Below are 13,212 nucleotides of genomic sequence, written 5' to 3'. Positions count from 1 at the left end.
AAACCATGAGCAATACATTTGTTACAGTATTTATTAATCTTTGTTAATGTTAGTTAATAGAAATTAAGCTTTTAATTGTTTGTTCACGTTAGTTCACAGTGCATTAACTAACGTTAACAAGATTTGAATAAAGTATTAGTAATTGTTGAAATTAACATTAACAAAGATTAATAAATGCTGTATTAGTGCAGTTCATTATTATTTCATGTTAATTCATATAGTTAACTAATGAACCTTATTGTAAAGTGTTACCAAAAATCCCTCTATTCTTGGAGTATATGGATGCTTAAAAAAAACTATTATGAATGTATGTTTTTGAAATGAAAGGTTTGCCATGCATTTAAGGAAAAGTTTTACATGACAAACAGCATATGAAAAAAATTCAATTTTCACAGGAGGAAGCTACTTTAAAAATCTAAGAAGCTTTCTGATTAGATTAATTCACCATGTGTTTTAGGCCTATAACTTTTTAAAATATTTTTTAAAAAATTACCTAAGAATTTACATTTTGTACACTTTCAGTTCCTAATACTTCTTGATGAATACGATAAATAAAAAAATTGCTCTTTTCAGACATTTTTACTGGAAAGTTCCTAAAGAAAACCAAAAATAGTTATTCTATAATGTAATTGGAAATAACTATTTTAGCACGTTATTTCTAAGAAAATAAACAGAATTTTGCATTAAATAATAAATAAAAGTTAATTATTACATTTTTGTCTCTCCTAACAAAACTACATGTTCCATAACTTCTATATTATCAAGGGCATGAGTTTCCGCGTGAGTCTGGAGGTCACGCCGCCCTGACGCAAGGCGCCGGAAGGCGTGCGTGCGTGCACTGCGTCTCCGCCGTCAATGCAAACGAAGTAAGAGGCACCGAGAGTCAAAGCTAAAAACCGCATTCAAGACAAGATGGCAGGGTTGCCCCGCAGGATCATTAAGGTAAACGTTAAGTGAGATACATTGCACATTTGATTTCCACTTTTTGGTTTGTATAAAATACACGTGCTTAAATATCATTGAAATGATCGGCGACAGCTGGTTAAGCCTTTAGCGTCTGGGCACTGTTTGTTAGCCACTTCCGTTTCGGTACATTCACTCGTATCCCGAATATGGGTGGGTTAAAAATACATCCACTGGTGAGAGAAAGATGGCGGAGGGCCTATCTTTTATTCATTACAATTTAACACCTTAAATCAAATACATTGCGAGATGACAAAACCGCATCGTCGCGAAACACGGACTAAAGTTTAAACGGTGAGCGTGTCAGGCGTGATTTGGTCATATCGTTTGCGGTCATTCATTGAGCGCGAGCTGTTTTGTGGAAGCTCGCGAGCTAAGTTAGCCGCTCCACACACGGCTAGCTAACTCCCCACCAGCCTTTAAAACATGCCACATAAATGATCTTATTCGCCCAACATAATAATATATTTACAAATTTTACACACGCCGACTGGAATATGTGCGTTTTCCCAAAGTGTTAAGTGACTATCTGGCCTATTTTGACACGATTGTAAGCAAAATAATTCGTGTCATTCGCTTCCTGTATGCTACGGAAGACGCGTCTGGTGCTAAATCAGCTAATGTGAAATGATGCCAGGGCCCAAAGAGCAGAAATGTCAAATAAACTTCAATTTGAGATTAATAAGAAAGTGAGACGATCAATATTTAAGTCTCAGGAAACGATTAATGGCACGAAGTATTAAAAGTGGACAGTGAAATGAGACGCTTCCTTATGATAGCGTATATCTTTTTTTGCATATTTAAAAATAAAGAATGGCATTCAGACAGATAGGATATACAGTCATGTTATCTTTACAAGCCTTGTCAGCGTTTGTGTACGTTGTTAATTTTTCTCCCGTATAATCATCGAATGCTTAACAAAACATTCCCAGAGAGACTATAAAAACATTGTGGAACAGTTTTAAGGATCTGCGTCTCCTACTTTTGTCAAATAGCAAAATTTTTAGGTGCTGTCAGAAAGAATAATTTTTTCATGCCACATGGAAATAAAATGTAATCTTGCAATTTCAAACACACCTCAGCTATGGGAACTTTAGGGTTTTGGTGCAGTGGGCTTTGTGTGTTTGAAATGAAAGCTTGATTGGGATTGCTGGGAATGGTTTTTGATGCCTGGTCCCCTAAGCATGAGACCATGACAGGGAGCCGGTCTCTTTGTCTTTGTTTTCTCTGCATGGTTTTGTCTGTGGGTTATCTGAAACATGCAAGGAATTTATTTCTGAGTAGCATCTAGGATAAGTTGCAGATCTAAAAAAATGTATACAGCGGAGTCATAGTTCATAGACGTGTCTAATGTAATTATTCCCAGTGTAGTGATTTCCGAGGGATGCAACAAAATAACAAAACCTTTAGGGAGAGTCTATAATTTGCATAAAATTTTAATTTGCTTTAAACATTGCAACTATTGGAGACCAAAACAATCTGGCATATATTTTACAATAAGATGGTGTTCCTGTAGCTCAGTTGGGAGAGCATTGCGTTGTGGGTTTGATCAGGGAACACATAATAATAAATTGTATATTAACTATCAAGTCGCTTGGGATAAAAGCATCCATGAAATGCCTAAATATAATTTGGTCAAAAGAACATTTTTGACTGTTTAGTTCAAATTTGTATTTATATTTATGCATTTGGCAGACACATTAATCTAAAGCGTAGTGCTGCCTCACAATTAGTTGCGACTAATCGTTTGCAGAATAAAAGTTTTTGTTTATATAATAAATGTGGGTGTACTGTGTATAATAATAATGTATAAATACACACTAATACACACTAATGCATGTATATATTTAAGAAACATTGGCATGTGCATATACATGTTTATATTTATATATAATTTATATTATCTATAAATATGTATTATATAAATATATTTTTTCATAAAATTATACATGTATGTGTATGTATTTATATATACATAATTATTATACACAGTACAAACACATATACTAAGTAAACAAAAACTTTTATAAGCGACTTATTTTTGGCTGGCCTGGGGATCGAACCCATGACCTTGCATAACCAACTGAGCTATAGGAACACTTTGATGGTTTCATAACTTAAGTTTAGAAATGCACCGTTATTTAAAAAAAGAATTCCACCGATACGATAGCCGCTGCAACTATCGACTATTTTTTCAGCCGATTAATCTATTGATTTTTTTTTTATTAATCGAATAGTCTAATGATTTTTATACATATAATTCACCGACAAATAATAAATGTAACATCTGCCATTAATGCCAAAATTTTATTTAAGCATTTTGTCAATTAAACAGATACACAAACCAAAATGTTCAACATGAAAAGTAAAGTGGCAGTGCCAAGGAAAATATGACACATCACATAAAAACAAGTCCAACATAAATTCAGCCTAACATAAACAGTGCAAAAGGGGCATTATTCACCTTAAACAATAAAATAGGCATATATTAATATTAAAGAAGTAAAATAAAAATAAACCGAATAATAACTTAACAACTTACTAATATAAAAACATCTCCCGCTCTTTATTGTTCCATCCCTAGTACTAATCATAAACTAATGTAAAGTCATCATTACTTACAACATGACTCATGATTCAACACATGAATTCATTGTTTATTAATACATTAACTAACAACTAAAAACCATGTCATGTTGTACTTAATGGTGACTCTTTATTAGTTTATGATTAGTACATGCATTAACTCATTAGTTTATTAGCATTAGTTCAGACTGAAGTAAAAATAAGTTCATGGTGATTCATGAACCCTTATTATGAAATGTAACGATTATATTATTACTGTTAATATTATTACTATTAGAAGTACTGCATTCTCATTTAGCATCAACTTTAACATTTAACTTTTCTTAAGTTCCGGGTAAAAACAAGTTTAGTTAGAATGATGATCTAATATTTTATAAACAGCGTTTACACTGCTGTTACTTTAAATAAATGCATGTCAGGAATACCTAATGAGACGAGCTTCTATAATATCTGTACATATATTCGCAAAAGATGTTAATTGGGAACTCCGCACTGCCAGCTCGCTATCAGTTTTCAGTGTGACAGTAACTTATTATTTCATAACTTCTTAATATAAAAACATGTCCTGCTCTTTATTTACTGTTTCAACATACTGCCTAGACGTGATGCAATGTTGCGTCTGTCAGGCGTCTCGCAGCTCGTATTAAACTAAGATGTAAACTCAGCTGTATTAAGCACAATATATGGCCTGAATTGATTCTATCGTTGTATAAAAACTTACTGTAATAGTTCAAACACTTACACTGCAGTCTCGTCATTTTGAGGCCATAGAGCCCCAAGATGTTTATGCACAGATGTTGCGCTGCTGTGCTATGCCATTTCAGTTTTACACAGTATGTGTTTTATTTGGTCTCTGCTTTAAGTATTCCCACACTTTGATCGCGTTCTGGCTGTTTGGTATAACACTTGTATCACCTGGTCGGAGCTGAACCACCTTTATTTCAAAATGTAAACAGTGTGAAGCATCGACGCATTTCCGGCAAATCAACGTAATTACATAATCACCGTAATTGACCACGTCGATACGTCATTCCAGCCCTAGTTATATGTGCTAGGGATGGACCGATAAATTGGCCGATGATGCTTGCTATGCTTCTCAATGAATTACGGTGGAATGACGCTACATCCAAAAGCCAGAGGGTGCTCTCGCGCAGAAACACCTTACCGCAGAAGAAGTAAAAGTTACACACGCATCTCCAGGAAATAGTTTAGGCATATATTTATTAGGGATGCACCGATAGGATTTTTTTGGGCCGATACCGATTTAAGCAGACAACTTCTGGCCGATACCGATGCCGATACCGATATTAAACACTATACAACACTATACAGTTGGTCTATTAGCTAGTTTATTTCTGCATCAAATTATTTTTACTGAACATGGATTGTATCTAATTAACATTCAACTGACCAACATAATAAGAGGCACAAATTAAGCTAAAACAAATATAATACGACAACAGGACAACCTTCAAAGGTGGTTTTTGCTATTCAGCATTTCTTTTATTAACAACATTAACTCATTTTTTTTTTTTACATATAATGGATTTCTTTAATAAACATAAATAATGCCAGTGCTATTGCTTTAAACAGAGTATAAATATTGCTACTTCAAAAAAGTTGGACTTCTTGCCCCACTAAAGTGCAGTCTGTTTCTTTTATTGTCCAAGACATTTGAGCCAGCTTAACAAAGGTTTTCTGTCTGTGCTTAAGTATAGTGCACACTAGGGCTGGACCAGAATGTTCGAATATTCGTTCCGTTGGTTGACATTAGATTTTCAGTTATGAGATTCGAATATATATATATTTTACAGCGTTAATGCAGAGCTTTTGCCAAGCAGGAAGTGCGCTTCACGCTCCAGCTCTATAGGTGGCGCAGAGAGACCAACATCCATAGCCAACAGCCATCAAACGCCACCAGTAGAAGAGATCAGAAAGAGATCGCCTCAAAGCGGGCTTCCTGCTTTGGCATTCACACTAATAGTGTTGTAAATAACGTTCAGTTTTTTGCAAAAACTGATTGATTTGCTTCACAAGATATCAATATGTCACACGGAGTTATGGGGGATTACTTTTGTATTAGATATACATGTTTAAAGTGGCGGATCGGTTGGCTTGCATGACGGAGCACTGGGGTTTCTGCAAAATATCTTCTTTATTGTTCTACTGATGAAAAACATATTGGATGGTGTAAGTGTTAGTAAATAAACTTGATTTTAAAAGTATGCTACCGTTTTATTACAGTTTGTTGAACTTCATTCATTCGTTCATTTATTTACGTTGTTTTATTTAAATGGGCTAAGTTACCCTTTACGTTATCAGTAATTACTATGCTTCTAATTTCTTATACGGGAGTGTTTGTTTGTTAGAAAAATGTTAGGCTAACGTTACCTTATTAAAAGTTTTGCTCGTGTTTTGTTTCACTAATGCTGATCTCGCAGCACGCGTGACAGGCACGCCGCTACATACGCACACAGATTCCTGCCTTTATTAAAGAGAAAAATATGTTCAGCCCCTCTTTCCAAAGCTTTGAATATTTGATTTGATTTTTACTAGAGCTTTGAAGCTCAAAAAAATGGTATTCGGAACAGCCCTAGTGCACACCCAAACATTAAATCATTTTAATTGAACATGCAATTCATTGACTTTATGCGGTTAAAACAATCGGTATCGGCCTTTCTCGTGCTATTGCCGATATGCCGATGGTTTCAAATTCATCAAAAATCGGCCGATAAATATCGGCGGCCGATGCATCGGTGCATCACTAATATTTATATTGCTTTTCTTTAAAGGCGGAGTCCACGATGTTTGAAAAACGCGTTGGAAAAGGAGACGGGCCGACTACCAAAACACACTTATAGCCAATCAAATCAAATCAAATGCCGGTTTGCGTATGTGTGGGGCGGGTCTATCAACAGAAGGTCCAGATTCTATTGGGGTAGGGGCGTGTTTGTTTAGGTGATTTCAAATATCAACATTGGCTTTCAAACATCATGGACTCCGCCTTTAAACCTTTTCAGGTATTTTCATAATAATAAAGAATATTGTATAATGATTATGTTTGACGAGTGTTGCTTGTTATAAACGACTCAAACTAACAGTGATTTTAGATTGATGAGGACTTACTGATCAAAAGCCATAGTACGTGAAATAGCTGTGCATAATATTGGCTGTGCGATTCAGAATCGTTATCACCAGGTACTATAAGGGTAAATCAGCATTTATCGTTCCATCCCTAATATCTGCCGATACCGATATTTTGTGGTTATATTAACTTGCCTTAACTAAATTCTATAGATTAAATTTTCTGAATGTTATTCATTCACGTAATGACCATTAATATTGAACATTATATTAGTGATGTTTATTTACATTTTCTATACACAGATCTCAAATTTCCTGAAAAAATGTACTTTTATGGACCGATACCGATTATTGGTTGATATATCTGTGCATCTCTACTGTTGTTGTTTCATATGACATTGTCACTCTTTGATATGAGATAATTTGTCCAATATGACTTTACTGTAATGTTTTGTCAAGTGGTTTTGGGGTTTTATTGCAAGAACGTTCAGGGGTAGACTAGACCATATTAAGGTTTCGTTTCCAGACTTAGACACTTCACAGGTGATATCAGGTTCTTGGTTTCATTAGTCATGTGGGTGCGTGTTTCCAAAGAGCTTAAAGTTCAGCATTGTGCCATACTTGAGTGTAACTTTGGATCCGTTTTTGTGTAATGCAAAGTATAATGTCAGACAAAATGTCAGAAAGCGGTACATGATGATGATGATGATGATGATAATGTCTAATAGGCATTTAGCTGAATGACAAAGCTACTTCCAGTCTAATTGTTTTATTTCCATGTGTGTAGGAAACGCAGCGTTTGTTGGCAGAACCAGTGCCCGGTATTAAAGCAGAGCCGGATGAAGGGAATGCTCGCTACTTCCATGTGGTCATCGCCGGACCTCAAGACTCCCCCTTTGAGGGAGGAACTTTTAAACTTGAACTCTTTCTTCCTGAAGAATATCCCATGGCAGCTCCGAAAGTACGATTCATGACCAAAATATATCACCCTAATGTAGACAAGCTGGGAAGAATATGTCTAGATATTTTGAAAGGTGAGACCATCTTTTTAATATCTTAAAATTATATATATTTTTACATACCGACTGTATATGATTGATGGTTTACATCTGTTGAAGTGGAACACACTAACTGCTGGGACATGGGACAATACACTATACAAAACTTTATCATCAAAATGTTACCATCTTACACACTTACACTTTAAAAAGTAAGTGTTGATTTCTAAAAAAGATATCTCTACCTCAGAATTTCTCAAATCCTACAGTTCTCTATTATACAATTTATCTTGCTTGGCATGTACATACTATGATTTCCATATATTTTCCATCTATATTTATGCATTTTTATCTAAAGTGAATTACAGGCCATTCAGTGTATACATTATTTATCAGTGTGTGTGTTCCCTGGGGTAAGAAACCATGACCTTTGCGTTCCTAATGCCTTTCACAAGATGACCTTTCTCTGCTCTACTGTACTTTATAACTTTACTGTGCTGAACTGCTAATCATTTTCTCCATGTCTCGTTCATATCTTTGATGTGATGTCACACAGATAAGTGGTCTCCAGCCTTGCAGATCCGCACAGTGCTGCTATCAATCCAAGCATTACTAAGTGCTCCCAACCCTGATGATCCTCTAGCAAATGATGTCGCAGAGCAGTGGAAGAGTAACGAAGCTCAAGCCATAGAGACAGGTGGGTGCTTGTGTCATAGATTTTAAGTAACATTTACCCTCATGTCATTCCAAACCAGTGACACTTTCTTCTGTGGAAGAAGCACTGTTGGGTTTCGGGTCTGTAGTCATTGATGCCACACCTGGTGCGGCACACCTTTGCTTTCCATATTTTAAATAAGCCTCAAAAGCTGTGGCAAATGTTTTGAGTAAATAGTGACTTACTCGTACAAAGATATTGAATGGTTTAAAATTATTCAGAATATAGCGGATGAGTCATATGGCATTTTTTGGTATTGTATTTGAGCAATATGACCCCTGTCTTAATTGTTATTAAGCAATCTGGAATGCTGCAGAACATTTTTAGTGTTTCATGGAAGAATTAGTATGAAATGATAAATGCATTAGAAATAGATCTGACTAGGAATTTATTTGTTTGTTCTATTTTCATTTGTGGTTTCCCGGGTACTTTAAAAGCTCTTTTGATGGCGTTGCTGAAGTTTAAATGCATATTTTGCAAACATATCACACGCTAATATATTTGTATATATTTAAATACTATATATGAGGAGCTCAAATGCAAAAGCCACTAAATGCCACCTCGGTCAAAAATAAGATGATCATATTAACCGAATGCTACGTTCATCAAATACCTTTGCATCAAATCCGCTAAAATCTTGGCCTCAGGCCATACAAAAATACTGCTTTGTTGGTACAGAATTACAGAGAGTCCGCTAAATGCCACATTGATTTTTCGTCAAAGTCGTTTAAGTGCTCCGAAGAGTAATTGGATAACTGATGGCGCAAAAAAACAACCGTACTTGGGTAGCTTGTGAGTACTTGTACCTGAATAAAACCCGTATGTTGCAGTAACTTTGTTCACAGCGGCCCCTAATGTGTGTTTCATTTTTTTTTTTTTTACATTCTTACATCATTTGCAGTGTTTCTGGTTGCATCTTTAGTGATTTTGCAACTGTTTAATGTCTTGTCAATTGCGGAGAAAGAGTTTTTAAAAAATCCACTGCTTTGGACAAGTTATTTCTTAAATTTAAAAGACATCGCTTACCTGCCAAATACCCACCTTCTAACACAATGAAGCACCTATGGATCCAAAAGCAGTAAATATTCTATGTATGTTTTGATCATCGTTCTGAATTCTGATCTGATCTTTAACAAAAAAATCATTATCTTAGCTTTTTGTTCAAAATTTTGTATTTTTTAAGAAACCCAACTATATTTGAGAGGTGATAAAAAGAACAAATAAAGATAGCATGAAACTTTTTTGTTTAAAAGCAGAGGGTCCGTTTCATTTGATATACTGAATTTTCATATATTGAAGTAAATAAGTAAATTTTCAGGAAGGCATTCAAATGTTGTGAAAATCCTAGAAAATGCTGGCACTGGCTGGGAACTTTTTGAAAAAATGCTGGTGGGGAAAGGGTTAAATGGAGGTTTTTTTGTCAAAAAAGCTTGCATGCACTTAAAGGGTTTTGCAGCGAAAGACATTCGTGAAATGAAATGACTAAAGTGGCATTTGTGAAAATAAGGAATTTCAGTTACTGACTATTAACCTTTTAATTGCCATTAAATTGAAATTTCTGTACTTAAACATAAGAGCCTGATAAAAAATGCTTATTTACAAGAAAACATGTCAGACGCACTTAAAGGCGGAGTGAATAGACCTTTTGCGAGTCGACGTCACAGTTACGTCACGCGTGTAATGTGGGGGCAGAAAAACAGTGGAAATGAATGAGACACGAGTGAAACGAACAATATAACTCACTAGAAAATGTCTTGTTGTGCTGTTGAGTATCAGAATAGGAATGTCAAAATAGATGACCTTCATTTTTATAGTATATCGGCGTCGAAGACACCATTTGAAGATAAACGTAGGTGTTTATGGTTGCAATAAGCCCTCAACCGGACAGACTGGAGTGATGAAATCATCTGGAAATCTTTTAATAATTTGAATAGAAAATAATTAGAGATGATGTCCAGTATTCTGTCGAAGTCTGTTCCCTCTATTTGTCTCTTATAGCGTTTTTATTACGTTACGTTTATAATTTATTTAGAAAGATTAAAGATTTGAATGAGTTCATAATATCAGTAATATTACCATTTATTAAAGTTTTCATTTTTTTTTGTTTTCTATTACTTCTTTTTACCTTCTATCTTAGCCTATGTCTTCCTGTTTGTTCTAAATTATGGTGTTTACTAATAAATATATAAACATAGCACCCACAGAACCAAACAATGTAAAGTGTTAATAATATATAAACAGGCCTATACAAATTAATTTGTATGTAAACATAATAGCTTTAGAACAAACACGTAGGCTAAAAATATAAGGAAGAAATTGAAAACAGGAAATGATGAAATATTTAATGATATTATACAGAATACATGATAGTATTGCTCTTATAAGTACTTCAGCGATTCATACTGTAAAAATAATTGATTTACCAATAAAGAACAATACATATACATAACATACATGCACACATATAGTAGCCAAGCCATTTAAACTTTTAATTTATTTAAAAAATAAACGTAACTTGGTGAAAACGTTCTAAGAAACATTACACTTAAGAGTAATATAGGGGAAACAGACTTCTACAGAAAAATCACAGTTTAACGCTAAAACGTATCCCTATTGCGGAGCTGTCTCTTTCTGCCACCATTTGGGCTCCGCCCACAAAAACCGTCATCTCTGTTTGCAAACACGCAAAAGGTCTATAATGTTTGAAAAAATGCTTTGGAAAAGGGAGTCGGGCCGACTATCAAAACACACTTGTAGCCAATCAGCAGTAAGGGCCGTGTCTACTAACCGACATCTTTGCCGGGATTGCGTATGTGTGGGGCGGGTCTATCAAAAGAAGGTCCAGATTCTATTGGGGTAGGGGCGTGTTTGTTTAGGTGATTTCAAATGTCAACATTGGCTTTCAAACATTGCGCACTTCACCTTTAAGAGGGGTTTGCATCTGAACTTCTGATATTTTGATCTCTTTATATTGTTCTGCTGTAGTTTGCCTGAGCCTCAAATTAAGTATTTTAATATACAAATTATTACTGACATCTGTACACATGATTAATATAACTTGAAACTACCACACTATGAGGCGGTTTCTCAAACAGGGTTTAGATTATGCCAGGACAAAGCCTTAGTGGTGGTGTGAATCCTGAGACAAAACAATGGCACTGATATAGATAAAGATATATATTCACACCCTTTGTGTCGTTTTAGACAATTTAGGTTTGCAGCAAAGGTATGCTCAATAACTGATCTCCACTGGGATCTGAGTGTTATAGTAAACCTGGCACACATTAGAATACACCATAGAAAGTTTGAGGTTTCCTTCAACATGAATTTTTTTTTTTGTAAAACAGCTTTAAAACGACAACATTGCCAACAGCTCTACACAAATAAATTTGAATTGAGTTGTTATAAACTGTACTAGGAAAATGTATTAACTCTGCTTTTTTGTCTTTTGCAGCCCGAACATGGACCAGGCTTTACGCCGGAAACAATATTGAAGTCTAGAAATGTATGGTGGGGTGAGGGAAGACAAAAAATGAAAGAGTGAACACAACACCATGCTCTGCCAAGACCAATTCATTTTTCATGTAAAGGACACAGTCTTAGGGGAAAAAATTGATAAACTAAAGCATATATTAACAAAGCGTAAATGAGAGAACTGCAGGCAATTTGTGATTTAAATGCACATAAGTTAAAAAATGTTCGTTCTGATTCACTGCTGTTCAGATGCATGGGCAGACCTACTCATACAGCTTTCTTTTAGTGTGGATGGGGAGGTGGCCTCAGACTTCTGCTATGAAGTGTGCATTAAACTGACTGTCATTTGTGTCCCATGTTTTTTTTTGGAGGGGGGTTACGTTTTATATTTCTTTTAACTTTTTTCTTATGTTGATAATGAGGAAGCAGCAGACTAGCCCCTGTTTAGAGCACTGTTTCTGTCAAACTGCAGATTGACCACCTAGTAACAAGTTAATAAAAAACGAAAAGAGACATAAAATATAAACTCAACATATGCGGAAATTTAACATTGGAAATAATTCAAATGGAAAGATCATCCACTGTCACGGAAACTGGGGCATTTGTAGACCCTAATGTAGATTTATGTTTTGGACTATGGGCATGGTAGAGCTATGATAGAGAAGGGAGATTTAGCATATTTCTTTTAGCATAACAATTATGTTATCGTATTCGGTTTTAGAGTTTTGTCTTATCTATCTTGCCATTGCTGTACTAATTGCACTCTGAAACATTGTGTGCTCTTTTTCTTCCCAGTCCGTTGCATCGATTCATTGGTCTGTTTTTCCCCTGAGCATTTATTTCGAAACACCAAGGTTGAGGTGGGGCTGGACACAAATGATAAATGGAGAGAGTTTAGTGAAGGGACGGGTGGGAATGTTTGCAGAAACATGGCAAAATATCAATAAAGGCTTTGTCTCTATTTCCACGATTGGTCTTTGGTTAAAAAAGTCAAAATCATTTGTAAATTCCTGCTTTCTATAGAAAGGGGGGAAAATCCTGCTTTTTTAAATGTGACAACAACAGTCCACACACATAATTCTGTTCTTTATGTAAATAAAATCTGTTGATTAATAATAAGCATTTATGTGGTGGTTTTATTACAGTTTTGATGATGATTAACCAGTTAACTGGTCATTTTGTTTTGAATTTCTGCCTGTATGCTATTTGCAAGCCATTCAGTTGAGTGAAATAAATAAATGCATTGAAAAGTGTAATCTTCATCCTTATTCCAAAATATGAAATTTAAATAAAGTACTAGTTTAAAAGTATTTTAAGGGCTAAAATTGACTTGTACATGGGGTGAATCATTGGCGAAGAGCATTTATTTGCGACGGCCGGAAGATGGCGCCA

General features: G+C 35.1%; 1 protein-coding gene across 1 annotated transcript; it reads left to right on the top strand.

Moving 5' to 3' along the window:
• The first annotated feature begins 780 nt into the window (after nt 1-780).
• On the top strand, nt 781-13,076 carry ube2na (ubiquitin-conjugating enzyme E2Na). Its single transcript, XM_055173830.2, has 4 exons — nt 781-942; nt 7,421-7,667; nt 8,188-8,328; nt 11,801-13,076. The coding sequence occupies exons 1-4, from the start codon at nt 913-915 to the stop codon at nt 11,845-11,847; spliced, it is 465 nt and encodes a 154-aa protein (XP_055029805.1). The 5' UTR covers nt 781-912; the 3' UTR covers nt 11,848-13,076.
• Nucleotides 13,077-13,212: the final 136 nt, after the last annotated feature.

Source organism: Misgurnus anguillicaudatus, chromosome 15 (assembly GCF_027580225.2).
Source record: "Misgurnus anguillicaudatus chromosome 15, ASM2758022v2, whole genome shotgun sequence".
In the NCBI taxonomy this organism is placed as follows: domain Eukaryota; kingdom Metazoa; phylum Chordata; class Actinopteri; order Cypriniformes; family Cobitidae; genus Misgurnus; species Misgurnus anguillicaudatus.
Note: the sequence above shows the minus strand (reverse complement) of the source record. Positions and strands in the feature narration are given on the sequence as shown.